This window comes from Apodemus sylvaticus, chromosome 17, assembly GCF_947179515.1.
Source record: "Apodemus sylvaticus chromosome 17, mApoSyl1.1, whole genome shotgun sequence".
Lineage (NCBI taxonomy): Eukaryota > Metazoa > Chordata > Mammalia > Rodentia > Muridae > Apodemus > Apodemus sylvaticus.
The window spans coordinates 62,998,896-63,026,073 of NC_067488.1; the positions used below are offsets into that span (position 1 = coordinate 62,998,896).

At 40.4% G+C, this 27,178-nt stretch overlaps 1 protein-coding gene across 1 annotated transcript in view; it reads right to left on the reverse strand.

Moving 5' to 3' along the window:
* Adamts20 (ADAM metallopeptidase with thrombospondin type 1 motif 20) overlaps positions 1 to 27,178 on the reverse strand; it is a 118,531-nt gene that overhangs the window by 24,206 nt on the left and 67,147 nt on the right. Inside the window, exons 21-28 of the mRNA XM_052161434.1 lie at positions 26,088 to 26,252; positions 25,547 to 25,711; positions 24,411 to 24,530; positions 23,001 to 23,108; positions 22,105 to 22,269; positions 21,726 to 22,004; positions 20,160 to 20,321; positions 17,936 to 18,109 (exon numbers count right to left, since the gene is read on the reverse strand). Coding sequence (XP_052017394.1) covers positions 17,936 to 18,109; positions 20,160 to 20,321; positions 21,726 to 22,004; positions 22,105 to 22,269; positions 23,001 to 23,108; positions 24,411 to 24,530; positions 25,547 to 25,711; positions 26,088 to 26,252 — 1,338 coding nt within the window. The remainder of the gene's footprint in view (positions 1 to 17,935; positions 18,110 to 20,159; positions 20,322 to 21,725; positions 22,005 to 22,104; positions 22,270 to 23,000; positions 23,109 to 24,410; positions 24,531 to 25,546; positions 25,712 to 26,087; positions 26,253 to 27,178) is intronic.

Here is a 27,178-nt window from a genome sequence, read left to right on the forward strand (position 1 = left end):
ACACACACACCACACCACACACACACACACACACACACACACACCACATACATACACATACATGAAAGCATGCATGCATGCATGCACAATCCAGGGATCTGCCTGAGACCAGGAAGATCAAAAAGTTACAAGACTCAAGAAGTCTGTCTCCCAGGGTATAAACACAATGAACAATCCTTAGGGCCAGGAGACAGGCAGAGCAGCCTCCTGTGAGGAGCTTCAGGAATGCAGCCTTAGTACATTGTCACTATTATAGTGATGGAGCTGCCTTAGAGTCACTAGTTGATGACTCTGGGGTTTGCTGGAATCTTTTCATTAGTGTGTAGCTAGTGCTATAACTGGGGTTAATAAGACCCCTCCCCCAAAGCCAGGCATCAACATATTACTCATCATTTTATTTTAGTCCTTGGAGATCCTGTAGCTAGTTATCTGTGAAAAATGTGATCTAGTCTGCAGATTAGAAGATAAATCAAAATTAAAACTCCAAAAATTGCAATTATATATTTCATTTGCTTTTATGTACACATGCAAATGGATATATAGTTTTAGTTTTTTAAATTGGGATATATTTTTCTATGTTTGTCATGTGAATTTTATTTATACTTCCTTAAGAGTAAATATTAAAGCTAATATATAACTGTTGGAGTGTAAGTTAGTATGTTCATTATGAAAACAGTTGGAAGTCCCTCAGAAAACTCAGACCAGTGTTATTTTGTGGCTCAGGTGTACCACAGCTGACTGTGCACCTGAAGGAAATGAATTCAAGACACAATAGAGAGGCCTGCACAGCCACATCATAGAGTGACCATCAGCCGAGGAGAGGACGAGAGGATAGAGGAAGCCTGCTACGTGTATGTGCACAGTGCCTATGTGGTCAGCCACTGAGAGGAACATGACCTGGCAGTTTTCAAAATATGCGTGCAACTAGAGCTGATTTTGAGGGTGAAATTAAACAGGGACAAAAGGACAACTATCCCATGCTCGCCCCACCTGAAACAACCACAAGAACCTGACACGATGACATGAAAGTGAAAACAGAAAATGACCTCAACAAATATAAGAAGATAGAACTAATCCCATGCCTCCTATCAGATCACTATGGAGTAAAAGTGGTCTTCAATAGCAACAGAAACAACAGAAAACCCACATACACGTGGAAACTGAACAATACTCTACTCAATGATACCTTGGTCAAGGAAGAAATAAAGAAAGAAATTAAAGACTTTTTAGAACACAATGAAAATGAAAACACAACATACCCAAATCTATGGGACACAATGAAAGCAGTGCTAAGAGGAAAACTCATAGCCCTGAGTGCCTCCAAAAAGAAAATGGAGAGAGCATACATTACCAGCTTAATGACACACCTGAAAGCCCTAGAACAAAAAGAAGCTATTTCGCCCAGGAGGAGTAGAAGGCAGGAAATCATCAAACTCAGGGCCGAAATCAATCAAGTAGAAACAAAGAGAACCATACAAAAAATCAACAAAACCAGGAGCTGGTTCTTTGAGAAAATCAACAAGATAGATAAACCCTTAGCCAGACTGACCAAAGGGCACAGAGAAAGTATCCAAATTAACAAACTTAGAAATGAAAAGGGAGATATAACAACGGAAACTGAGGAAATCCAAAAAAATCATCAGATCCTACTACAAGAGCCTGTACTCAACACAACTGGAGAATCTGGAGGAAATAGACAATTTCCTTGACAGATACCAAATACCAAAATTAAATCAGGACCAACTAGACCATCTAAACAGTCCCATAATGCCTAAAGAAATAGAAGGAGTCATAGAAAGTCTTCCAACCAAAAAAAGCACAGGACCAGATGGCTTCAGTGCAGAATTCTACCAGACCTTCAAAGAAGAGTTAACACCAATACTCTTCAAACTATTCCAAAAAATAGAAACAGAAGGAACACTACCCAATTCCTTCTACGAAGCCACAATTACGCTGATACCAAAGCCACAAAAAGATCCAACAAAGAAAGAGAACTTCAGACCAATTTCCCTTATGAACATCGATGCAAAAATACTCAATAAAATTCTTGCCAACCGAATCCAAGAACACATCAAAACGATCATCCACCATGATCAAGTAGGCTTTATCCTGGGAATGCAGGGTTGGTTCAATATACGGAAATCCATCAATACAATCCACTACATAAACAAACTCAAAGAACAAAACCACATGGTCATTTCATTGGATGCTGAAAAAGCATTTGACAAAATTCAGCATCCCTTCATGCTTAAAGTCTTGGAGAGAACAGGAATTCAAGGCCCATACCTAAACATAGTAAAAGCAATATACAGCAAACCGGTAGCCAGCATCAAACTAAATGGAGAGAAACTTGAAGCAATCCCACTGAAATCAGGGACCAGACAAGGCTGCCCCCTTTCTCTTTCTCTTTTCAATATTGTACTTGAGGTACTAGCTCGGGCAATTCGACAACATAAGGAGGTCAAAGGGATACAAATTGGAAAGGAAGAAGTCAAACTATCATTATTTGCAGACGACATGATCGTCTACCTAAGTGACCCAAAGAACTCCACTAGAGAGCTCCTACAGCTGATAAACAACTTCAGCAAAGTGGCAGGTTATAAAATCAACTCAAGCAAATCAGTGGCCTTCCTATACTCAAAGGATAAGCAGGCTGAGAAAGAAATTAGGGAAATGACCCCCTTCACAATAGCCTCAAACAGTATAAAGTATCTTGGGGTGACTCTTACCAAACATGTGAAAGATCTGTATGACAAGAACTTCAAGACTCTGAAGAAGGAAATGGAAGAAGACCTCAAAAAATGGGAAAACCTCCCATGCTCATGGATCGGTAGAATCAATATAGTTAAAATGGCCATTCTGCCTAAAGCACTATACAGATTCAATGCAATACCCATCAAAATCCCAACTCAATTCTTCACAGAGTTAGAAAGAGCAATTATCAAATTCATCTGGAACAACAAAAAACCCAGGTTAGCTAAAACTATTCTCAGCAACAAAAGGAAATCTGGGGGAATCAGTATCCCTGACCTCAAGCAATACTACAGAGCAATAGTGTTAAAAACTGCATGGTATTGGTACAGTGACAGGCAGGAGGATCAATGGAATAGGATTGAAGATCCAGAAATGAACCCACACACCTATGGCCACTTGATCCTCGACAAAGAGGCTGAAAACATCCAATGGAAAAAAGATAGCCTTTTCAACAAATGGTGCTGGTTCAACTGGAGGTCAGCATGCAGAAGAATGCGAATTGATCCATCCTTGTCTCCTTGTACTAAGCTCAAATCCAAATGGATCAAGGACCTCCACATAAAGCCAGACACTCTGAAGCTAATAGAAAAGAAACTGGGGAAGACCCTTGAGGACATCGGTACAGGGAGAAAGTTTCTGAACAGAACACCAATAGCGTATGCTCTAAGAGCAAGAATTGACAAATGGGACCTCATAAAATTACAAAGTTTCTGTAAGGCAAAGGACACCATCAAGAGGACAAATCGGCAACCAACAAATTGGGAAAAGATCTTCACCAATCCTACATCAGATAGAGGGCTAATATCCAATATATATAAAGAACTCAAGAAGTTAGACTCCAGAAAACCAAACAACCCTATTAAAAAATGGGGTACAGAGTTAAACAAAGAATTCTCACCTGAAGAACTTCGGATGGCGGAGAAGCATCTTAAAAAATGCTCAACTTCATTAGTCATTAGGGAAATGCAAATCAAAACAACCCTAAGATTTCATCTTACACCAGTCAGAATGGCTAAGATTAAAAATTCAGGAGACAGCAGGTGTTGGAAAGGGTGTGGAGAAAGAGGAACACTCCTCCACTGCTGGTGGGGTTGCAAATTGGTACAACCACTCTGGAAATCAGTCTGGCGGTTCCTCTGAAAACTGGGCACCTCACTTCCAGAAGATCCTGCTATACCACTCCTGGGCATATACCCAGAAGACTCCCCACCATGTAATAAGGATACATGTTCTACTATGTTCATAGCAGCCCTATTTATAATTGCCAGATGCTGGAAAGAACCCAGGTATCCCTCAACAGAAGAGTGGATGCAAAAAATGTGGTATATCTACACAGTGGAGTACTATTCAGCCATTAGAAACAATGAATTCATGAAATTCTTAGGCAAATGGATGGAGCTAGAGAATATCATACTAAGTGAGGTAACCCAGACTCAAAAGGTGAATCATGGTATGCACTCACTAATAAGTGGATATTAACCTAGAAAACTGGAATACCCAAAACATAATCCACACATCAAATGAGGTACAAGAAGAAAGGAGGAGTGGCCCCTGGTTCTGGAAAGACTCAGTGAAACAGTATTCAGCAAAACCAGAACGGGGAAGTGGGAAGGGGTGGATGGGAGGACAGGGGAAGAGAAGGGGGCTTACGGGACTTTCGGGGAGTGGGGGGGCTAGAAAAGGGGAAATCATTTGAAATGTAAATAAATTATATCGAATAAAAAAAAGAGTGACAAAAAAAAAAAAACACGAACTAAGATCTCAGTAGAGAAATGAAAAGGAGTTCCGTGTCAGAAGACACTAGAAACGGAATATTCCAAGGAGAACAACGTGAAGGCTTTCTCTTCTCTCTCTTGAAGAATTCTAATATAGTAAGTAAACAAGTAACTTTAAAAAAAGAATTCTGATATAATATGTTCTAAATAAAATAAAAACTATACCTAAGCCTCAGCAATATGGTTTTTGGAAATCTCCAGGAATACAGAGGTAGATAGCTCCGTAGCTCAGAGAAAGACTGCTACAGTTCATCTCAGACATGAGGCCCTGCAGCCACTTTACACTGGAGAGTATCCACTAAAATGCTTCCACTACTAAATTTCTTTGTTATAAGTCAAAGAAGAAAGGAATTAAGACAGCACAATAACACAGCTGTCTAGAACAAGAAAACAGACAAAATTTGCTCATGAAGATCATCTCCTGGGACGTGGCCTGCTACTGGGCTGCACCTTAACTCATCAGCAGCGGTGCCATTCACGGTGTTTCTGGAATAGTGCCACCAACAGTTTTAGAGTTTAATGGGGTTTGAAGTTTTCCTGTGACAGATATCTTTTTTGACAATGCAGCTGAGTGTGACAGCATTTAGTTACAAAAATTATCTACTGATGAAATAGTTTTATTTCTCTTGCACCCAATCACTTAAATTCCTTAGCTTTAGACTGTTAAAATTTTTTAAATCAGATTAATCTGCAAAGTGCTTGGCTCCCAAATGAAAGAGCAAAAAAAAAAATACATTCTATCCAACACATATATACTCTGCACATTTCCTTCTGTAGAGGTCACTGTGCCGGTCATAACTTTTATACTTCTTTCATGCTCCAAATTTTATTTTTGACTGTATGTACATACATTTTCATATACACATAATAGATTTACAGTTCTAACTTGGACAATGCACTATGAGTGGCTGCATATATAATTCAATTCTCTGCCTCAGTAGGAATATTTAATAACTCACTGCCATATACTTGGTAATACTAAGCAACTCTACAAAGGTCAAAGGTTGCCACTCTATCCAGTTTCAAATCTAAAATGTGAAGCAAAGTTACATTAACTCATCCAGTGTCTCTTGTAGAAATACTCAACACTCAGTGCTAGTTGGTGTACACAAGTATTGGGAAAGCAGAGTGGAAAACCATTGTGATGTGTAAAGCAATGTCTCAAGCACTGAACTGACTTTCTTCAGTAGGAGCTGATGAAGTCATTTCAAATTTGTAAAGGAAGATATTGTCCTCTGACTATAACCCTGGAGGTTCTGACCATCACTGAAGAATCAAGGCAGGAATCTGGAGCCAGGATCTGAAGCAGAGACCATGGGAGAATTGCTGAGGGGCTCACCTTCTTACATAAGGTCCACCTCCCACAGAAGGTACCACCCACAAAGGACTGGGCCCTCCCACACCAGCTAGTCAAAAAGATGCCCTCAGAGGCCAATCCCCAACTCAGATTTCCTCCTCCAAGTGATTATAGTTCATGCCAAAGTGATGCCTATCCCGGGAGAGAAAAATCCACCGGTATACATGTTATTGAACTCATCTCTATTCTGCTAAAAAGCAGTCTTAAATATAATTCTAATTCAAAATTCAAGCATCAGAAGCATTTACTATTAAGACACGGTCTTACTATGTAACCCTGTCTGGTATGGAACTTGTTATATAGATCAGGGTAGTCTTAAAAATCACAAAGTCTACCTGTTTCAGCCTCATAAGCACTGGGGTCAAAGGGCTGAGCCCTCTCACTTGGCTGACAGCATCATTTGCAGCAAAAAGTACTTAGGGCCTCCTGCCATTTTTCTAAAGCTTGTAATTTACTTTAAACTCTGTATCTAAAAGTACTTTATTATTTGTTTCTGCTACAAAAGAATAAGGATTATTTTAGACTTCTTAGTAATGTCTGTTTGCAAGTGAGACTGATCTAGATTTCCTATCTGGAGTATAAAACTCATCCGGGACTTTAATCTTTACGTATTTGAAACTGTGACTATTGACGCACAGTGGTGGTACATGCCTGTAATCCCAGCACTCTGGGAGGCAGAGGCAGGCGGATTTCTGAGTTTGAGGCAAGCCTGGTCTACAGAGTGAGTTCCAGGACAGCCAGGGCTATACAGAGAAACTCTGTCTCGAAAAAACCAAATCCAAAAGAAAACTGTGGCTATTATGAGAACAGTGGAAATATTGCACAATTTTTAATAATTCTATCAATGGTGGTGTTGTGGGATCATTTTCCCCTGATGCCTTTATAAACCACAACAAACCAGGAGATTGTTTTTGCAAGAATGTATAATACTCTCTATAATAAAGACCCGACTCATACCCTACCTGAGAATCCACAGCCAGAATCAGAGCAGCTGCCTTCCCAGATAGTCAAACTGAAATCTGCTCAGTGTGTGTAAACCATACTCTCTCTCTCTCTCTCTCTCTCTCTCTCTCTCTCTCTCTCTCTCTCTCTCTCTCTCTCTTATGAGATTACTAGGATAACACTGGCAACATTCTTAAAACCAAGTGCCAGCAAAATAGCAGGATTGACCAACTCCGTTTCTACAAATGCTTTGTGAGCTGCTTTGGGAATCGACACAGCAGCCAAGGGGTTTGCTTTTAAGCAGGATTATAAAGGTCCCCAAATGACTATACATGGAGAGCTCTCAGATGAGACATGCATGTGTGCTCATTATATGTGTTCTGCGCAGGGAGAGGTCAGAGCTGGGCTGAAAAGCCAGACCCTGTACAAATTAATGTCTACTTAGCACGTGCACCAAAATTGGCAACAGAAGGGATTTAGGAATTAAATTTATATGTCAGTGAATTCAAGCCTATTTTAAATAATTACTGTAAGCACATAGAATGAATTATTTTTGTTAAAATTTAAGATGGGTTTTCCCCTCAAGTTCTAATACTAGGTAGTGATGGATTGAATAATAAAAACAATGGGATAGGGAATCGGACACTTAAATTTTGAAATCACTGCCAGAACTGGACAACCCAGGGCTAGATGTTTCCTGTGGCTTGAATGTAGAATGTTCCCCCAGAAGCTCCTATATTGGAATACTCCATCCCCCACTGCTGGCGCTGTTCAGAAAAGTCATGGGATATTTGGGCAGTGGAGTCTTTCTGGATAAAGAGAGTAACTTGGATAGGTGTCGAGCTTTGTAGCCCAGCCTCACTTCCTGTCTACGGTCTGCTCCCGACTGCCAATGCAATGTTACCAGCCCCCTCTGCCCATCTACCTTTCCCGCCATGATAGACTGGGTCCTTCTAGACAGAGGGAGGATAGCGCAGTGCTGACTTCGAGGGTGTTCTGCATCGACGGAGATGAGAATCTACCCTTGGTTTTAGTGCCCATGAACAGCACTAAAATGATCAGGACCACAAACAAAGATACATGCATGATACTGAGAAATATCTAGAAGTGTGGGGAAGAGCCTGGAGAAATTCTTTGATTAGCAAATAAGAAGTCATTTTGAAAATGAATTAGGTATGACCTTCCTTTGACTCTTACAGTCTCTTTAAAACATATCCAGTTTTATAATATCATCTACGCAATACAGTCTTCAAATTTTTAATTCTTGTACGACAGTGATGATATATACCATTTATAAATAATAACATCAGATGCCTACTGATTTTACATACTGAATACTGTATTTGAGGTTGCATGTTATGGGTAAAATACACTATAATGTAACCCGCAAGTTTTTCTGAACATACTTAATCCCTAAAAAATGACAGGCAAGAAGATGCTTTCACTATAGGCACATCTTTTTCTGATAAGTATAATGACTGTAACAAATTAGAAATCTGGACACTTGCTATTATGTTCAAGCACAAGGTTATTTAAGCTTGGAAGATCGTTCAGAGTATTTCACACTATTGGTAAATATTCCACCCAATATTTTTTCTCAGAAATAATTTCATATCGTACTTAAATCTCTCAAGTCTGTGAGAGTTAACATTTCAGATAGATTTCACCATTTTCCTGCAAATCAAACTTCACTGATAGCTTTTACTGAATTTTTGGGAGCTCTAGGTAGTTTAACTGAGTGTGAGTAGGTCCTAGCTAGCTTTTATTGTGCTTAAATGGGTTCTAGCTTTCAGAAATATTATTCTTTGTTGCATGATAGTTAAGCATTTAGATCATATTCAAAAGTTAATAATCTGTTGTACTTTATCTCCATCTCTTGTAATGTTATATAAAATAATTGGCCCAAGCTTTGCCGTCCTGTGTCTGTTTTAATCCTCTCAGAGTCCCCATCCTGTCCACCATGAGCAGCACCTTCTTCTCCCTCAGCACTCTCCCTCAAAAGCTGGGGCTGGGGCTGGGACCTTAAAGGCCAGACGATGAGGTGGCAATCGTCAATGCCCAGCCAATGAGGTGCTAACAATCAAGATGAAAGCACACGCTATGATTAAGGTGAAACAAAAGAACCAATAACCAATGTTGGATTTCAACATGGCCAAAGGGCCTCAGAAGATTACGTCATCTAAGAAGGTGTCATACAAGAGAAGACACAGCAACACAGTGAAGATAATGAGAAAAATGCAAGTTTAAACTACAAGTAAATACCAGTATTTGTATTTACTAACATTTAGACGTCTGATACTTTCAAGTGTTTACAAGGATGTGGAGCTCAAGGAATTTCCTTACAAACCACTTTAGAAAACTGGTAGCATTTATTAAAACAGAGTATTTGCATAATCCAAGTCCCTGTCATTTAAATCCTGGCTACACAGACAACAGATATGAATATCCATGTCACCATGACATTTGTGAGAAGTGGCCATCATGCCATTATTTAAATCCACAAATAATAACAGCCTGGATGCTTGTCAACTGTAGTATATCCATATGGATTTTGCCCACTTATTTATAGTGTTCATACTACTGCGTGTGCACACAGGAGATCCTAGACTGTTCTGAAAACCGCAATCATGTGCAACGTGTTCACATCTCACATGCAACATCGTGATTCTCACAAGTGACTTAAATTTCATTTATCTGAAGTTACAAAACCAGGCCAGCTGATTGGCTATAGCTGATGTAAGTCAAGTGGTAACTGCTGGCATTAAAGCGGCCTCGGAGACACAGGGAGAATTCCTGGGGGTGGATGCTGGCTGTACAGGTTTGTTTAGTTTGGAAAATATCGTATGAATTGAAAATTCAATAAAAGCTATATTTCCATAAAAAGCAAAAAAAAAAAAAAATGTAATCCAGATGAATTCCCCGCACACATTTGAGTTCCACTCAGCTCAGAGTTTCTTGCCTGAGGTTCCTTTTGGTACTGTAGTTGGCCTTTTCGACAGGATGTAGGTTTCCATCTCCAGAAGGAAAGGTTACAAGTGATAATATGCAAAACATACCACTGAGAACTACTGTGAGCCCTTGCATATGGCTTCATTCTGTCTGCAAAACAGTAGTAAGATGTTGCCTTCCTTCCAGGAAAGTGAAGTCTTAGAAACATTAGCTTGTAAAAATCTGTAAACCCTGAATCATCATACTTAAATCCAGGTCTTCTGCTGGCATGGTGCTTACTCTAACACAGAAGAGCCATATTTCAGAGGGCTGAAGAGAAACACTACATCTTCAAACTCCCAGAAAATGAAAGTTCATGTGTATCTCAGTGAAGTCAATATTATATTATCAATACAAAATACTGCCCGGGCTATCAATGGGCCGCTCATATGACTGCCTACAAATGCAACACTCTGAAATTGGTTTCCATCCCGCCCCCCGTCGATCAATTTATATTCCCTTCAAACCCAAGTTTAATTTATCCTAGAGTCAGCCATTATAGTTGTATTCTCTTGGCAATGGAGCTCTTGTTAAGATGTTGGCTTACACACGCTCTCTCAGTTTTCAGGAGCTCCTCTACCTGTGGAGCAAGAACAACCCTTTGATCTCTTCTCATCTGCTTCTCTTCTCTACTTACACACTGAGTGCAGTGCAGTGGAAATCATGCAGAAATACCTTGCAAGTTCCTGAGGGTCCCTGAGTCACTGCCCTCGTGCACTCTGTCGCCTTTTTCAATTCACTTGTGAAAGTTACTCATTATTCTTCCCAAACCAAAGGTCACACTTCCATTCCAAAAATTCAATATTCCCCATATCTACAGAATTGTAGATTTTAGAACTCACTTCTGCCTCTTACATTTGGTTCTCCTGCATGGGATGTGAACTCACAGTTCCAGCCTCTGCCTGCTCCTTGGCTCTCACAGGGCAATCTCACAAATCGGGGGTCCCCACAAACAAATAAATGCACTACCTTTTCTATGTGTGGTTCTTGGTCAGGTGGTCTCTGGCCAATGCCTCCTTTCCACTCACATCAAGGCTGAAACTCAGGCCCGCTCCTGCAAAAGTCCCTTCACCTTCTCCAAGGTTTTACTTCCCTTCCTTCTTTTACTTGTGTATGTTATGTGTGTTAATTTCCCATGGACAATGGATCCTTTGAAGACACAATCTTCTTCATTTTCAGTTTTCTACAATCCTAATAAGACCTAATATGAATGGACTGTCAATAATCTCGAATGGCCATTTTGGCTTAGAGGTTGCTAGTAGTTTCTATCCGCCATTTTCCAAGCCACTGGGGGGTTCTCGGGTCACAACTGCAAACACAAGAAAAGCCCAAGGAAGTAAACGCTAGTTCTGACTAGAAAGCTAGTCTGTTTTCATGAGGATTATTTTCAGCTCGGGTTAATGACTTGTGCAGAAGAATTCCCATGATCTTATGAAGATCAACTGTGACATTAAAATCACACAAATACACACAAATCCTATGATAGATGTTTGAATGACTAAAGGTTATATTTCAGAAGACTATATGGGTCTGGCTAGATTTGAGAATAAATTAGTATAGGCTAATTTAATTACAAATTAAGCAAATTCTTACTTTTGGCACAACATCAAGTGTGGGGCAGTGCAGGAAAGCAGTTAATAAGCTCATTCACTTCCAGTGGTTTTTATTGTCTCTTAGTGTTTGCCTACTATAGCTGGGCACCATGTGCATGCAGTACCTATGGAGGCCAGACGAGGGCGGTGGGTTCTCTGGAACCGGATATACAGATGGTTACAAGCCACCATGTAGGTGCTGAAAATTGAACATGGATTCTCTGATATAGCAATCAGTGCTCTTAAGTACCGAGCCACTTCTCTAGGCTTCGGGTGCTTATTGTTGTTTTGTGGGGACAGCATCTTGCTATATTTTGGCTTTGAACTGCAGCCCCCCTTGTCAGCCTCCTTATGCAGGGATCCACAGGCATATGCACAGATCTCTGCCTGACCTTTTCTTTTATGGCCAGCCATCGACACAGCTGCCTATAATCCAAGATCTTGAGAAGGGAAGGCTTCTAGAAGTCTCAGGGCATTGAGAGTTTGGAGCCAGTCTGTCTCAAAAATGCCCCAAATAATGATAATAATAGTTTCTGTCTTGACTCAAGGGGAAAAGGATTTAGAGTTGTTACTAAACATTTTTGTCATACAAGTATCTGAACATCCAGGTCAAAGCCTTCAAAAATTATTACTCAGAAATTCAAAAGCCTTTATAAGAGCAGTAAACACTATCTTTTTGTTTATACAGCGTGCATCTGGTTTTATGTAAATGTGGAAAGACACACACAGTGCATGGCAGACACCAGAAAACAGCCTACAGTCTGTCCTCATCTCCCACTACATGTCTTCCTTGTTTGCAGTGTATGCTGGGCTAGCCGGCTTGCAAACCTTCAGGGATTTCCCATCTCCTCCTGCCATCTCATTGGAGTGCTGGGATGAAAGGCACTTACTACTGTGTCTAACTTTATTTACTTGGATTCTAAGGATCCAAATTCAAGTCAAGAGACAGCTCTCCCACACGAAAATTGTTTTAAGAAGTTCTACTCCCTTTTCTTTCTTTTCTTTTTTTAATCCAAAATAAAAATATAACCTTTACAGTTTGGGCTATTTGTGTACCTGACACACAGCACCCATGATCCACCCACCTGCCCTCCCAGCAGAAGGGGCCAGCACTGTCCCCAATGCTGTGTGTATACAGTGAGGTTTTGAGGCTCACCCTGTTCACTGACGACCCCTTAGCTGGCACACGTGTAACCTCATGGTCCTTCTCTGTGCTGAGATGATGTCCTGAAGTCTTGCCCTGTGCACTGGTGCTTACTTAAATGTTTAGCACGAGGAGGGTTTGGGCTGTTGTGTCCACATTCTGGGTTCACAGAAGTGAACTACCAACTTTCGTTATAGAAACAATTGTGTTCTACATTTGCTAATGTGTTAAGGAATACAAATGAGCTACCTAATGTCTGTCATTTGCCATAAGGAAGAGCCTGGGCAGTCATTGGCAGAAAGCAACTGCTTTAGGTTACCTCCCCAAAACATTTTGGAATGTTTGAAAATATTTGTGTTATGTCATTTTGCCAAGTGTAGATCCTTAAAACTTCGAAGCCAAATTTTATAATCTGTTTAAATGGTTTCCAAGTATTTCAAAGTTGAAGACCTTATAGTTCCAAAGGTAGGTATTTGTAAAATATAAAGATTTGAAAATCTTTAGTTTAATTTAGAAATTAGTGGCAGCATGAAAACAAATTTGTAAAGATGATCACTACACTTGATTTTAAACCAATTTCCACTATATTGCAAGAGCACCCATAGTAGGGCTTTGCTACTTTGAGGGATTTCTGACAGTAAATCTTTCAACCTTTAGAAATGATTAAAATCATATTTTAGATATATCATGTACTCTGGCCAGCCTTATGGAGTTGAGCTAAATTTTCAACACTCATAAAAGTATTCTAACACATTTTTACAATTAAATAGTTGAAAAATTATTTGATGAGAGAAAATTTTCTTACCTTCAGAAAATAGTTACAGTTAAGACTATTCACAAAACTTTTTTTTAAATTCATGTTCACCTTTCTTTTATAAAGATACACAGTAACATAAAGAGACAGTGTAGAAAGATATAAGAACATGCAATGAAAACATGTTAAGAGAAATAGATGTGATCAAGTCATCACTAATCAATTGCCTAGAAACTGTCAAGCCATGGATATAAAAATGTTTATGTCTGACTCGTGCGATCACACAGAAGCCAGAATGTGGTTTTCTCCAGGTCCTGAAAGCTAACACGGCACAAACAGTGCCTGTAGCAACAGAAATGGTCCTCTAGCTTCTGCAAGCAGACTCAGCAGAGGCTTTAGAGAACACAGGATAATTTCTTCTAGAAACAACTAGTGTGTCCAGCTACTCTTACACCTACATTCATTTCTTGTGAGGCATGCGTCAGGTACTCATGTACAGATGAGGCTGTGGCATTGTGTGAATTTCACCTACTGTTTTAGGGCAGAAGCAGCCCCTTCTCAACATAACCAAAGTTATGAAGAAATAAATCTTAATGGTTTAAGTTTCCTGGAAGGATTTACTAGCAGCAGAATTACTGTTTCCAAGTGGGATCCTCATAAGTAATCCTTGGTTTATTCTAACACATCAAGCTCCAAATATTTATGAGTCTTCAGGATTATAATTCACTTGGCTGTTACTGCAGCTGTAATACCAAATGCATGTGAATGCTTTTATGTCAAACACCCATCTTTAAATTGCCAAGTCTTTGCACATACAACTGTATCTGGCTGAGTTACAGTGACCGGCAGAATTCCTACTATACTGCTCTGGAGATGAATACATATATTACTTTGGAGAACAAATGAGTGTATTTTAGAAAGATGTGGTACGAATACAACAAGCAAACTTTGAATAAATTTTAAATATATAACTAACTAAATACAACTTAACACATTTTAAACTTTATTTTAAAAGTTGACCTCCAGGAATGGCAAGATGGCTCGGTGGATAAATGTATTCTCTGCCAATCCTAATGACCTGATGGGCATCCACATGGTATAAGTGGGAACAGAGTCCTGCAAGTTGTTTTCTGACATTCACAAGTATACAATGGCATGAATTCACACACACACACACACACACACACACACAAATAATATAATCATCATAATAATAATAATAAATAACAAAACTTTAAAAAACTCATTTCCGAGCTACTTATTATATTTGTATGTTCTTTCTTTCCAAATTTAAGAAAATAACTACTGTGGGTACTTTTACTGGTCTTTACAAAGTTGAAATAAGCAACAGCTTTCTGAAATGTTCCCCCATACATTACCTTGCTCCTGTGCAGCCGCTGGCTTCAGGGGGCCAGGCAGCTCTGAGCTGTTCCTGACATCACCCAGAGTCAGAGCTGCAGAGGCAGCAGCCACTCCTCAGCTTCAGACTTGCTGCACAAAACCCTTCATGCAGCAAGCTGTGCAGTCAAGTGTGTGTGCTCAGACCACCGGCTCATTTCTGAAAGGGCTTGTGTAGCATGCATTCTACTCAGAGATGTAACGGCTGTTTCCCCCACTATAATCCTATGTGATCATTCCCCCCAGAAGAAAGCACCAGAGTGAACAGTGAACAGGTTTCAAAGGGCAAGCTTTCGCTTTAAAAAAAAAAAAAAAGCCTTTCTAGAGTTTTATAAGAGAAAGGCTCTTTGAGGAATGACACTTCCTTGTTCCCGCTGTGCTACTGTCAACCAGAACATACTGGAACACGCGCTATTTACTTATCAAACATGAGTTCATTCCACATGGTGAAGACAATCATTCTAGGAAAATGCATTCTGGGGAAGTTATTCCAGACAGCGGAGAAGTATAAGGGAATATTCTTATATTCTTGAAAAGCATTGTCTCCAATAGCTATGTGTGATGATCCTTTTAAAGGTTATGCTGGCTCCAAACTAACAATCTGTAACTTTAATAAAAAAGCACCACTAAGTTTTATTCGGTGCGTATAGTCTATAAAAAGAAAACAAACATTCCCAGTAGTTTTGTATTGACAGGTAAATCTTACACTCTTCCATCGCTATGTTAGTTTGTAAAAAGGGATATCTAGAAAACTGTAGCAACTTGAACAAATGCTCAGTAAACTTAAGAAAACATTCACTTTCAACAGTTAGCTTTTTAATAAGAGACATCAACAGTCTGTTACAAAAGACAAGCAGCACCAAGGACAGGGGCCATTCAGTCCAGCGTGAGGTTTGTCAGTTGCTTAAAATATTTAGGCACTGATGCATGGGATAGAAATACAGCGTACACATACATGATGCCAAGCGTAATGACAGCACATTAACACATCATTAGGATACAATCTGTTCACACTGGCTAATTACAAAGATGCAGTTACTCAATTAACAAGCATGGGTTACAATTCATTTATTCCCTCTGCTATTACAACACAGATTTCCCAGAATATGAAGAAATGTTAGGAATATTTTCAAAATTTTTTTCCTAAAATATTTTAATAATGATTTTGCATACTCTTTTTATTTTCCTTTACAATAAAAAGATTTGATGTCATTCATTCATATATATACACATATATTCCCTTAATTTTCTAACTGCATGAGCAGGGTCTATTGAAATTCATGTCAGTCATGAAAGAATACAAATCTAATCTAATCTAATCTAATTTATTATAAGAGGTATTCTGAAATTTAACTAATATGTAGCAACACTGAGTCAAAAATATATTTATATATACCTGGTTTTGATAACAAAACTTCAGATCCCCTGAGTCCTTTTAATATAAAAGACTAATTGAAAAAAATAAATATTCTTCATATAATAACAGAAATCCAGGTACTCTAATGATATATATCTTTACACATGCAAATAAATAGGTTTGTAACAATTCTGGCATAAACATTTATTGAGATTTTTTTTAAAAACTTCATTTTCAAATTATCAAAATATATAAAGATATTACAGTCTTCCACTAGTGCAAAGATTGAGTTGCTTGATTAGCTGCTTTTGTAATAGTTGTGTAGCACATACTGAAGACTTCTGCAATCCTCTCTTACTGTTCTGTAACCTGGGGTATTGTTTTCTTGACTGATTATTTCTGTGAGGTTGAAAAGCTGCTCGTGAAGAGGACTTAATAGACATCCAGGCTTCTCACTTATGGGATGGTTTATGTACAAACATCCCTGGAATACAGGGTCAGGTATATCCCAACACAGTACATAGACATGCAATTACCAAGCTGGATACGTTTAGAACTGCAGGGTGTTTAAAACACCAAGTGGAAGCTCATGTGTATCCCCAACTCCTACAGAACATGGCGATGCTAATGTCTATAACTTGAAGTAAATTTCTGTCCTATACTTTAGACACGCCTTTCTGTCCACTAAGCCAAACAGGTATCAGCAAAACTTTCTAAGAAATGGCCCAGTAGTAAATATTTCAGACACTGTGACCCATAGAGTTGGCTCTACCACTGTGGTGTAGCCTCTGTCACAGATGGTAAGGAACAGATGACTTCACTGGGCACCAATAAGGCATATGAAAATAGCCAGTGCATTTGTCCCTGATGAAAATCCAACTCAGAATCATCACATTTGGGTATTTCAGTGCCTATTGGGGAGCAGAGAGGCAGGTGGATGCTTAAAGCTTCTGCATCAAGGGAAAACAGCACCGTGGAGCTCAGAAGCAAAGTCACCGGAACCAGGTCTCCGGTCGCCGGCTAGGTTTCTCCCTAATTGGGATAAAATGGCTTGCTTTATGAGCTTACTTATAAATAGATCACTGGCTCAAAATCTAAATTTTATCTGAAAGGTAAATACTCATTTGTTGATGATCTAAAAAAAAAGGTGATAAAATGCTATTTTAATATATTTGTACATTAATTATACTTCTGACCAGATATTTGAAAAATATTAGAGAAAATATTTATTAACACTATCTATGAGTTTTGACTGTGATTCAAAACATGGAAAAGTAAAATATTCCTAAACCACAGAATGTCCACACAGTGGAAAATTGGATATTCATAGTAAATTACTACATAAGTCATCATTCTCTATGATACATTTAACTATGAACAATTTACATAAGCAAATGCCTTTGTCTTTACTATTTTCACATTTTGAAACAAAACAATTTAACAGTGAGGAAGTAAATTTTAAAAGAATGTTATTTGGTTTTAAAATCAGTTATTGGATAGGCACAGACAAAAGCCACATATAGTCATAATAAACTCAAACAAGACATAGCTTTAATCTGCCATTACAAGTGAAATGTTAACATTATGCAGAAATCTGATTAATCAGAGGGGAGGGTCAGAGATTAATGAAAGAAAGCATCTCCATTAGTTCAAAATTCACATACAATTACACATATAAAACCATTACACATATGTAATTACAGTACTTGAATGAGTTCTTGCTCAAAATATCGACTTCAATAAAAATGCCAGAACAGTTGATGGTTGGTTTTCAGAGCAGAAATCAGATGCAAGATAGTTGTGAATTTTCCCACTTACAAAGAGGAAATTCAAGTAAGAGGAACATGATCATAAGACTACTGTAACTACCGTACCGATTTCCATGGTCCCCGATACCAGGACACTTCATCAGGACAGGCATGCAGGTGACATTGCATCATGCTGGGTGGCTTGGGTAGTTCACAGCTGTGTTCCTGTGTCATTTGGCCATTGGGAAACTGACAGATCACAAATCTTGATTTTACCCCTCCACCACAGGTTTGTGTACACTGAAAATAAGAATAGCAAAGTTTATGCCTGTTGAACTGCAAAGAGAATATTCTATTTCTTCCACGGTCTTCTTTCGAGACAAGGTCTCATGCAGCCCAGGCTGACCTGGAATTCCCTATGTAACTGAGGGTGGCTTTGAACTTCCGATCCTCCTGCTCCAACTGGCAGATGTGCAGCACACTCAGTTTATGTGGCCAAATGCCCAGCTTTTCTGCATGCTAAATAAGCACTCTGGCAACAGAGATGCATCCTTAGAGTATAAGAAGATAATATTTATTTAATCAATGTTTAAATATTATTTACAATGCTAGAGTTTTGAGTTGCTATTTGAGAGTAGAGTTTTAAAAGGAACTTGATACACTTTTGTTGACAGCTAAAGTATTCCTTTAAAAGAAGGATTTCCAAATTACTTCTGAAGATAAAGTATATGTGAAGGTCATTCTGGAAACATAAACTAAGAAATGTATCTATGTAAGAGCACTAACTCTTTTCTTTCTCTGTCCATGGGGGAGAGGTGTGGTTAATCTTGAAAGTGACAGTTTCAGAAGTCATCCTTACATTTGTGGTGCCTAAGGGTGCTTGGGCACAAAGAACTACTTAATAATTTATTTTAAAGGCTGCTACAGGATATTTGAACCTGTTTCTAGTTAGGGTGTGGCTCAGCCCTTAGCACACACCTTTCATCCCTCCGGCTGGAATACAGACACCCTGTGTAGTACTCACCCTTTTTTTTTTAATATTTTTATTTTCTATATTCTTTGTTTACATTCCAAATGATTTCCCCTTTCCCGCATTCCCCCTCCCCATATGTCCCATAAACCTTCTTCTCTCCATCCCTTCTCCAATCACCTCCCTCCTTTTTCTCTGTCCTTATATTCCCTTTCCATGCTAGATCAATCCTTTCCAGGATCAGGACCCTCTCCTTACTTCTTCATGGGAGTCATTTGTTATGCCATTTGTGCCTTGGGTATTCAGGGCTTCTGGGCTAATTAATATCCACTTATCAGAGATTGTATTCCATGTGTATTCTTTTGTGATTGGGTTACCTCACTTAGGATGATATTTTCCAGATCAAACCATTAATCCCAACTAATGAAGGTAAAGTTAGTTTGTAGAAAGAAGCACCCATGTTTGAAAGTGACGTCTAACTGAGTGGCAGAGAAAATGACGAATCACAGAAAGCTTTGACAGAATATGCTACGCCGAACTCTCAAGAGGACAGAGAGGAAAGGGAGGCTACTTAGGGAGAGACAGACAGCACAGGAGGAGCAGAGCAGCTGGGCAATAGAGTGAAGTTGGTGGGGAGCAGCGCAGTAGAGATGAGAGGGAGAGTGGAGCGGCTCGGAGGGAGAAGAAGGCAGTGTTATCTGTAGAGTTTCACCGACACAGATTGAAGAGAGAACAAGCTACACACAGGGAAAGACAGAACAGTCAAGAGAATGAGGAGTCAGAAGACTCAAAGAGACTGCTAGAGTTAGTTTGAGGCCAAGTAGAGCAATTCAGAGGCCGAAAGAAAAGTCCGATTGAATCGGTCAGGTGGGAGAGGAGTTTGAGCCGGAACAGCTGAGTGGAAGCAGCCAGGCAGAGACCAGAAAGAACCAGAAAGGGGAAGCTTCCTCAGCAGCAAGTCTCCGGCTGAAAACATTCTAGGCCTAGATTAGGTTGCACAGATGCTAGAGGATTTGGGGGGTTAGCAGATAGAGGAAGTAAGTCTCAGACACGATAAATACTCCAGGAGAATAAAAGATACTTTTACAAGAGACGACTTGCCAGATGGATAGCATGCATTAGAAAGCATGGCACAAATGTCAACCTGGCTTTCTGTAACCTTATCAGTCTGATTTTCTAAGAAGTCTTTAAAAGACGCACATCAGGTTTTATTAAATAACATGGTGCAGGCTCTCCCACACCAGAGTACTTCTGCCAAAAGAACTTTTTATCTGTTTCTACACAGAACAGTGAGATGAAATCGTCCCAGAGGGTCCAGAGGCAGGAAACACATGATGACTTTTATCTTCAAGGACGACATCAGGGGGCAACATGACTTACTTCTCCCCAGTCCCCATAATTCCAGTGTGGACAAGGTCCAGAGCCGCAGTGCTTTGACTCTGGGGGCCTGGAGGCCTCATCACAGGAAGTAGCGCTTCTCCCATCTTCATCCTGGCAGACCACAGCCCTGTGCTGAAGACCGCCCGCGCAGCTTCTGGAGCACTAAGGGGACAGAACAGAAGTACACACTGCATTTTCAACCCAGTGAGAACGGGGTGGGGCGGGGGAGGCTCAACCCAAAGCAAGGTCAACAGTAAAATCTCCCACCTGGCATCACAGTTTTAATCAAGAAAATCTGTTTGAAAAACTTGACTTTTACCAAGCGCTTTATTAAAAATCTGATCATGGTAGCACCTGAGTTTAATCCCAGCACTCAGGAGGCAGACCCAGAGGCAGAGGCAGGCAGAGCTCTGTGAGTTCCAGGCCAACCTGGTCTACTGTGTGAGCCCTTGTCTTAAAAATAAATAAATAAAAATTGTTGATGAAAAGATAGTTTCAAGCTTGCATTAGAAAGTGATCCTTCACTCTCAAAATAAACGCTGAGTAGAAAGAAATTAAGGTTTTTAAGGTCTCACTGGGAGGGCATTTTATTTTTATTTATTTTTTAATTTTCTATATTCTTTGTTTACATTCCAAATGATTTCCCCTTTCCCGGTTCCCCCCTCCCCATACGTCCCATAAGCCCTCTTCCCTCTGCCCCCTCCCACTTCTCTGTCCTGGTACTCCCCTACAATGCTGTATCAAGCCTTTCCAGGGCCAGGGCCCTCTCCTTCCTCCTTCTTGGGAATCATTTGATCTGTTAATTGTGTCTTGAGTATTCAGAGCTTCTGGGCTAATATCCACTCATCAGTGACTGCATTCCATGTGTGTTCTTTTGTGATTGGGTTACCTCACTTAGGGTGCTATTTTCTAGTTTCAACCATTTGCCTAAAAATTTCATGAATTTATTGTTTTTAATTGCTGAGTAGTATTTCATTGTGTAAATATACCACATTTTCTGTATCCATTCCTCCACTGAGGGACATCTGGGTTCTTTCCAGCTTCTGGCTAGTATAAATAAGGCTTTTACGAACAAAATAGAGCATGTGTCCTTATTGCATGCCGGGGAATCCTCTGGGTATATGCCCAGGAGAGGTATAGCAGGGTCCTGGGAGGGCAAGCAGACACCATATAGTTACTTGCTGTTCAGCCCTCTGTTTGCCCCATAATCTCTAGTAAAGGACCCCTGCATCCTCAGGACTCAGAGTAGCCTTCTACATGGCCTCTCCAGCAAGTTTTGTTTCTGTCTCAAAAACACTGAGTCTTACCTATTACAGGGATTGATCTGGTTTGTGTGACTCTAATCAGGTGACATTCAAGTGCCTTCCTCAGTAATCACTTTGAATTAGAGATTACCCTGGGGGCTTGTAATCTGCATCAAAACGCCTCAGCCTTTGAAGAGCTGAGCTATTGATCTTTAGATAACATTCACATTAAAAGCATTAGATGTCATTACACTCACATCTGGGAAGGGACTGTAATATAACTCCGTTACAAAATTAATATAACTCAATAAAGACAGCTTACTGCTCCCCAAGGGCCTGTTCTCCACTGGTTTCCTCTGATTGACAGCTGGACCCCCTGATCTTGATTCTCTCCTGGTTTGTGAGTTAATGGAACGTTTCTGCCTGGAACGTGGCTTGGCTTCTCAGAGGAGCCGTGGGAGGGTGGGCAGGCTGCCAGGCTACATTCTTGTGCAGTCACAGGACGCCCTTCGGGGTCACAGTAACTCTCGTCGACCAGTTGGTGGTGGCTCACGCATAAAACCCGTCGGGTGGTTTTCCCACGTCCACAGGAGGCTGAACACTGATCAGAAAGTTAACCGACATTATGGTGGAATATACTCCACCCATATCAAACACCATCCTTAAATTTTCAGTGCCTGCTTGCTCGCAGGCATACTCACCGGGGACCAATCCCCTGCCCGCCACTCTCCACAGGGGCTGAAGCAGAGAGACACCGCAGCAGGTCGAGGCGAGTGGGCACAGTTCGACTCGTCGGCCACTTCATCGTGAGCATCTCGGCAGCTCACATAACGGGCCTGACTGCCTCTTCCGCAGGACACAGAACACTTTAAAAAGCCAAAGGACAGTCAGATGGGTCTAGTACCCCCCCCCCCAAACACTATAACCACCTCTAGCTGCTGTGTCTCAAAATACCAATGTTGTAGAGAGAACATAAAAAAAGAGGGTGATATAACATGGCATAATTTCTGAGTCAAACACAGATAGGGCAGTAAAATTCCCCCACTTTAGATAATGTTTTACCTGTCAGATCTAATAATTTGAATGAACATATTTAAAGTATTTAGTCATATGTCAAAATTAAGGTGCTGAAAACGTTTTGTGTAAGAGCATCTTACATAGATATTAAAAACAACAGTTAACGACTTTGTTTAAAGAAGTCGCCTGATCTCATAGTTTAAAATCTGGGATTAAAACAAACTGAAATGCCTAATACATGATATCTCTCCATTAAAAAAACAAAACAGTATGAAAACGTCTGCAGTTGAGCCAGAAACTGATAAATGCTGGATACAACATCTGTTTCTTGGGCATCTGGATTACAGGACTTATCTTCACTTTACAGATTAGAAAACACATCCTGAAGATTTGCTTCCCTGCACAGACTTAGACTCAAGGAAAGAACGGTCGTTTTGTCATTTCAGGACCTAGTTCTAAGCCCTGCAAATCTCCCAGACCATCAAATACTGGAGAAAGAATGCAGACATTAAAACTGGTAAAACCAAGCAACTGTTTTACATGTGCGAGGCCTCCACAGAAGAAATGCTGTGTCACTTACTGGGGTCCAAGATCCATGGCGCCACTGTGCTGCCTTTCCCAGGGGAATGGCTGGTAAGGAGGTGGCCAAATCTTTTGGAATAGCCAGGCAAGGTGCAAATATGCAGTCCTGTTCAAGAACAATAAGCCTTATCAAATACCATTTGACTACTTGCTCTAACTTGCATTAAATACTATGCTTGGTTTCCCTTTCACATCTACAATCCAACAATACTGCATGCTAAGCTGCAAATGGATGACCTAAAGGCTCCCACTTTCAGAGATGCAAAGTATTGGCAAGGGCTAATACTGACAGTAAGGAATAGTATTAGACAGGAAGGAACTGATAGTATTAGGCAGTAAGAAAGAGATAGTATTGGACAGGAAGAAAAAGATAGTATTGGACAGTAAGGAAGTAATAGTACTGGGCAAGAAGGAAGTGATAGTATTGGGAAGGAAGGATGTAATAATATTGAACAGGAAGTAAGTGCTAGTACTGGGTAGGATGGAAGAGATAGTACTGGACAGGAAGGAAGTGATAGTACTAGATAGGAAGGAAGTGATAGTACTGGACAGGAAGGGTTAGTATTGGGCAGGAAGGAAGTGATAATATTGGGTAGGAAGGAAGTAATAGTATTTAACAGGAAGAAAGTGCTAGTACTGGGTAGGAAAGAAGTGATAATACTGGACAGGAAGGAAGTGATAGTACTGGACAGGAAGGAAGTGATAGTACTGGACAGGAAGGAAGTGATAGTATTAGACAGGAAGGAAGTGATAGTAATGTACAGGAAGGAAGTGCTAGCATTGGGCAGGAAGGAAGTGATAGTACCAGACAGGAAGGAAGTGATAGTACTGGACAGGAAGGAAGTGATAGTATTAGACAGGAAGGAAGTGATAGTAATATACAGGAAGGAAGTGCTAGCATTGTGCAGGAAGGAAGTGATAGTACCAGACAGGAAGGAAGTGACAGTCCTGGACAGGAAGGAAGTGACAGTATTAGACAGGAAGGATATGATAGTACTGGACATGAAGGAAGTGATAGTACTGGAGAGGAAGGCAACATTCCAATGTCTGTCCCCATTCCATCTGACCATTGAAAAAATAAAGCCCTTCAAAACATCCCTAATATGGAACATTGTGAAGGAATACAGGGCTTTACCCTGACGAGAACACTTCCCCAAGTTCATGGGGTCCACAGTCACAGACACTGTCAAAGAATGTGTGGGAATCTATGAGTCCATGAACTCTTGTAGAACAGATAGAGAAGAGCCTTGGAGTAAACACAAGGAGGCAAAACAAAGAAGGACACTTTCTCACATTCTGTATTTTAGAAATTACTTCAAGGTGTAACACACACACAATTTGTGCTCATCGATAGCCCTTCTATTACATAAGTATTTCTTTTTCTCATCCATGAAGAGACCTCCTTTACCTGTCTGTCACTTGGCCGGCTGGCTGGCGGGCATTCTCTGTCATCTAGCATGGTGCCAAATATCTCACTGATACACTTAACAGCACGCATCTGATACCCGTGTCCACAGGTGGTTGTGCACTGAAAGGAAATCGTAGGTGCCAAAAACAGTTTTCAAGGGTTACATAAACCCCCACCTTCTCAGCGAACAACAGCTATATATAGTTAACCGAGTACTCTCCTATGCTGTTTGACCAGCCCTTGCTGTCAGATGACACCTATAACCAGTAAATTGAACCGACATGTCTAATTGTTCAAATTTTTTGTGCAGACATTACCTAAACACCACAGCTCACCAAATGCACCATGACTAATGTATTTTTAAAGTTGTCAGGTTAGGATGTTCAGAGAGTCCTGAATTTCAGTAAAACACAATCCTGCCCAATGAACATATGTCACCTAATATGTGAAGTAAAGTTCCTTCTCTAGAAAGAAATGCATATTTAATTAAAGAAATGAAAAGAGCCTTCCATCAGCCATGGTGGCCTCCGTGGGGCACTGAGCCTCCTCCACCTCGCCTGGCTTGAGCATCCTTCACCCCGGGGCCTCACGCAAGACTCCTAAACACACATAAGGGCACAGTAAGCACTGACCCTCGACATAGTTACATGTCTGTGGAAACTGATGAAAGTAGATGTTTTTAGCATTCTGGTTAAAGTAAGTTCAAAAGCAAAGCTGATATTAAACATGGCAAATCTATCCAGGAACTGCATTTCAGTTATACACTTTTCAAATATTAATATTATTACTTGTGTGTGTATGTATATATGTATGTATGTGTGTGTATGCGTGTATGTATGTATGTATGTATGTATGAGTGCCGTTGTACTTATATGGACTTCAGATAGCTTTGTGATGTCAGTTTTCTTCTTCCATCTTTTATGAGAGTTCCTGAGATCAAACTCAGAATATCAGATTTGTTGCAAGTCCCTCACCCACCACAGAACGATCTTACCAGCCCCTGGGATGTATTTCTAAGTGACACTGAGCCATCTTTCACAGCCTCCCCTAAGGAGAAAGTTAACTATTACAGTTTTCCAGCCATTGTCTCTCCATACAGTTGCGCAGAAGCAGAGGAGTCCCTGGGGTATACTCACAGAGCCCCATGGTCCTACATGCCAGGAAGCGCACGCCCGGAGCTCACAGGGTCTCAGCGACTCGGGCTTGGTACTGGCATTACAGAAGCCATCCCTCACAGGGTCTTCGCTCCGCTGACACCAAACCTGCCTCTGCTTCATCCCTTTCCCGCACGTGACAGGACACTGAGACGTAACATAGCCGCATTACAAAGTGCCACAACTATCCGCTGGCCCCCTACTCCTCTAGAGTATTTACATTCCTGGGTAAAACCAGCCCCTCGGGTTTTAACATCTGCCACCCAGGTCTCATTAAAATATCCGTCTGTTCTAGAAACCAAAGATCCAAAGCTAACCTTTGGAGACATAAGTGACCCATGCTGAGATGGTACTCCTGTTTTTTTTAGGAAGGGGGCGATAGACTAAATATCATTGAACTGGACAGTTTTACATGTTTTTCCTGCTTTTCTGATAAATACATTGGAGCTTACGGCCCCAGGCTGTAGGTCCCTGTAGCGTGACACTCTATAGCGGTTCTTCTGAGTCACGTGTTTAATGTTACCTCACTCCACTCACTAGTTGCCCAGCTTGGACACGGAAATTCATTGCAGCTCTCCAGCACCGCCTGAGGACGCTCCCAGCACTCTCCTTCAGCAAGGCGGTGGCCAAAGCCATTTACGCAGTAGGACTCCCGAGTCTTCTCTCCACCGCCACAACTCCTAGAACACTAATTAAAAACAAAACTGAACAGAACACCAATAGCTTATGCTCGAAGATCAAAAATTGACAAATGGGACCCCATAAAATTGGAAAGTTTCTGTAAGGCAAAGGACACTGTCAACAGGACAGAACAGCAAACAACAGATTAGGAAAAGATCTTTACCAATCCTACATCTGATAGAGGGCTAATATCCAATAATATACAAAGAACTCATGAAGTTAGACTCCAGAGAAACAAATAACCCTATTAAAAATGGGGTACAGTGCTAAACAAAGAATTCTCAACTGAGGAATACTGGATGGCTGAGAAACACCAAAAGAAATGTTCAACATCCTTAATCATCAGGGAAATGCAAATCAAAACAACCCTGAGATTCTACCTCATACCAGTCAGAATGGCCAAGATCAAAAACTCAGGGGACCCTCAAGGGTTTTCCCCAGTTTCTTTTCTATTAGTTTCAGAGTGTCTGGCTTTATGTGGAGGTCCTTGATCCACTTGGAGTTGAGCTTAGTACAAGGAGACAAGGATGGATCAATTCGCATTCTTCTGCATGCTGACCTCCAGTTGCACCAGCACCATTTGTTGAAAAGGCTATCTTTTTTCCACTGGATGTTTTCAGCTCCTTTGTCGAAGATCAAGTGACCATAAGTGTGTGGATTCATTTCTGGGTCTTCAATTCTATTCCATTGGTCCACTTGCCTGTCCCTGTGCCAATACCATGCAGTTTTTAACACTATTGCTCTGTAGTATTGCTTGAGGTCTGGGATACTGATTCCCCCAGAAATTCTTTTACTGTTGAGAATAGTTTTAGCTATCCTGGGTTTTTTGTTATTCCAGATAAATTTGAGAATTGCTTTTTCTAACTCTGTGAAGAACTGAGTTGGGATTTTGATGGGGATTGCATTGAATCTGTAGACTGCTTTTGGTAAGAT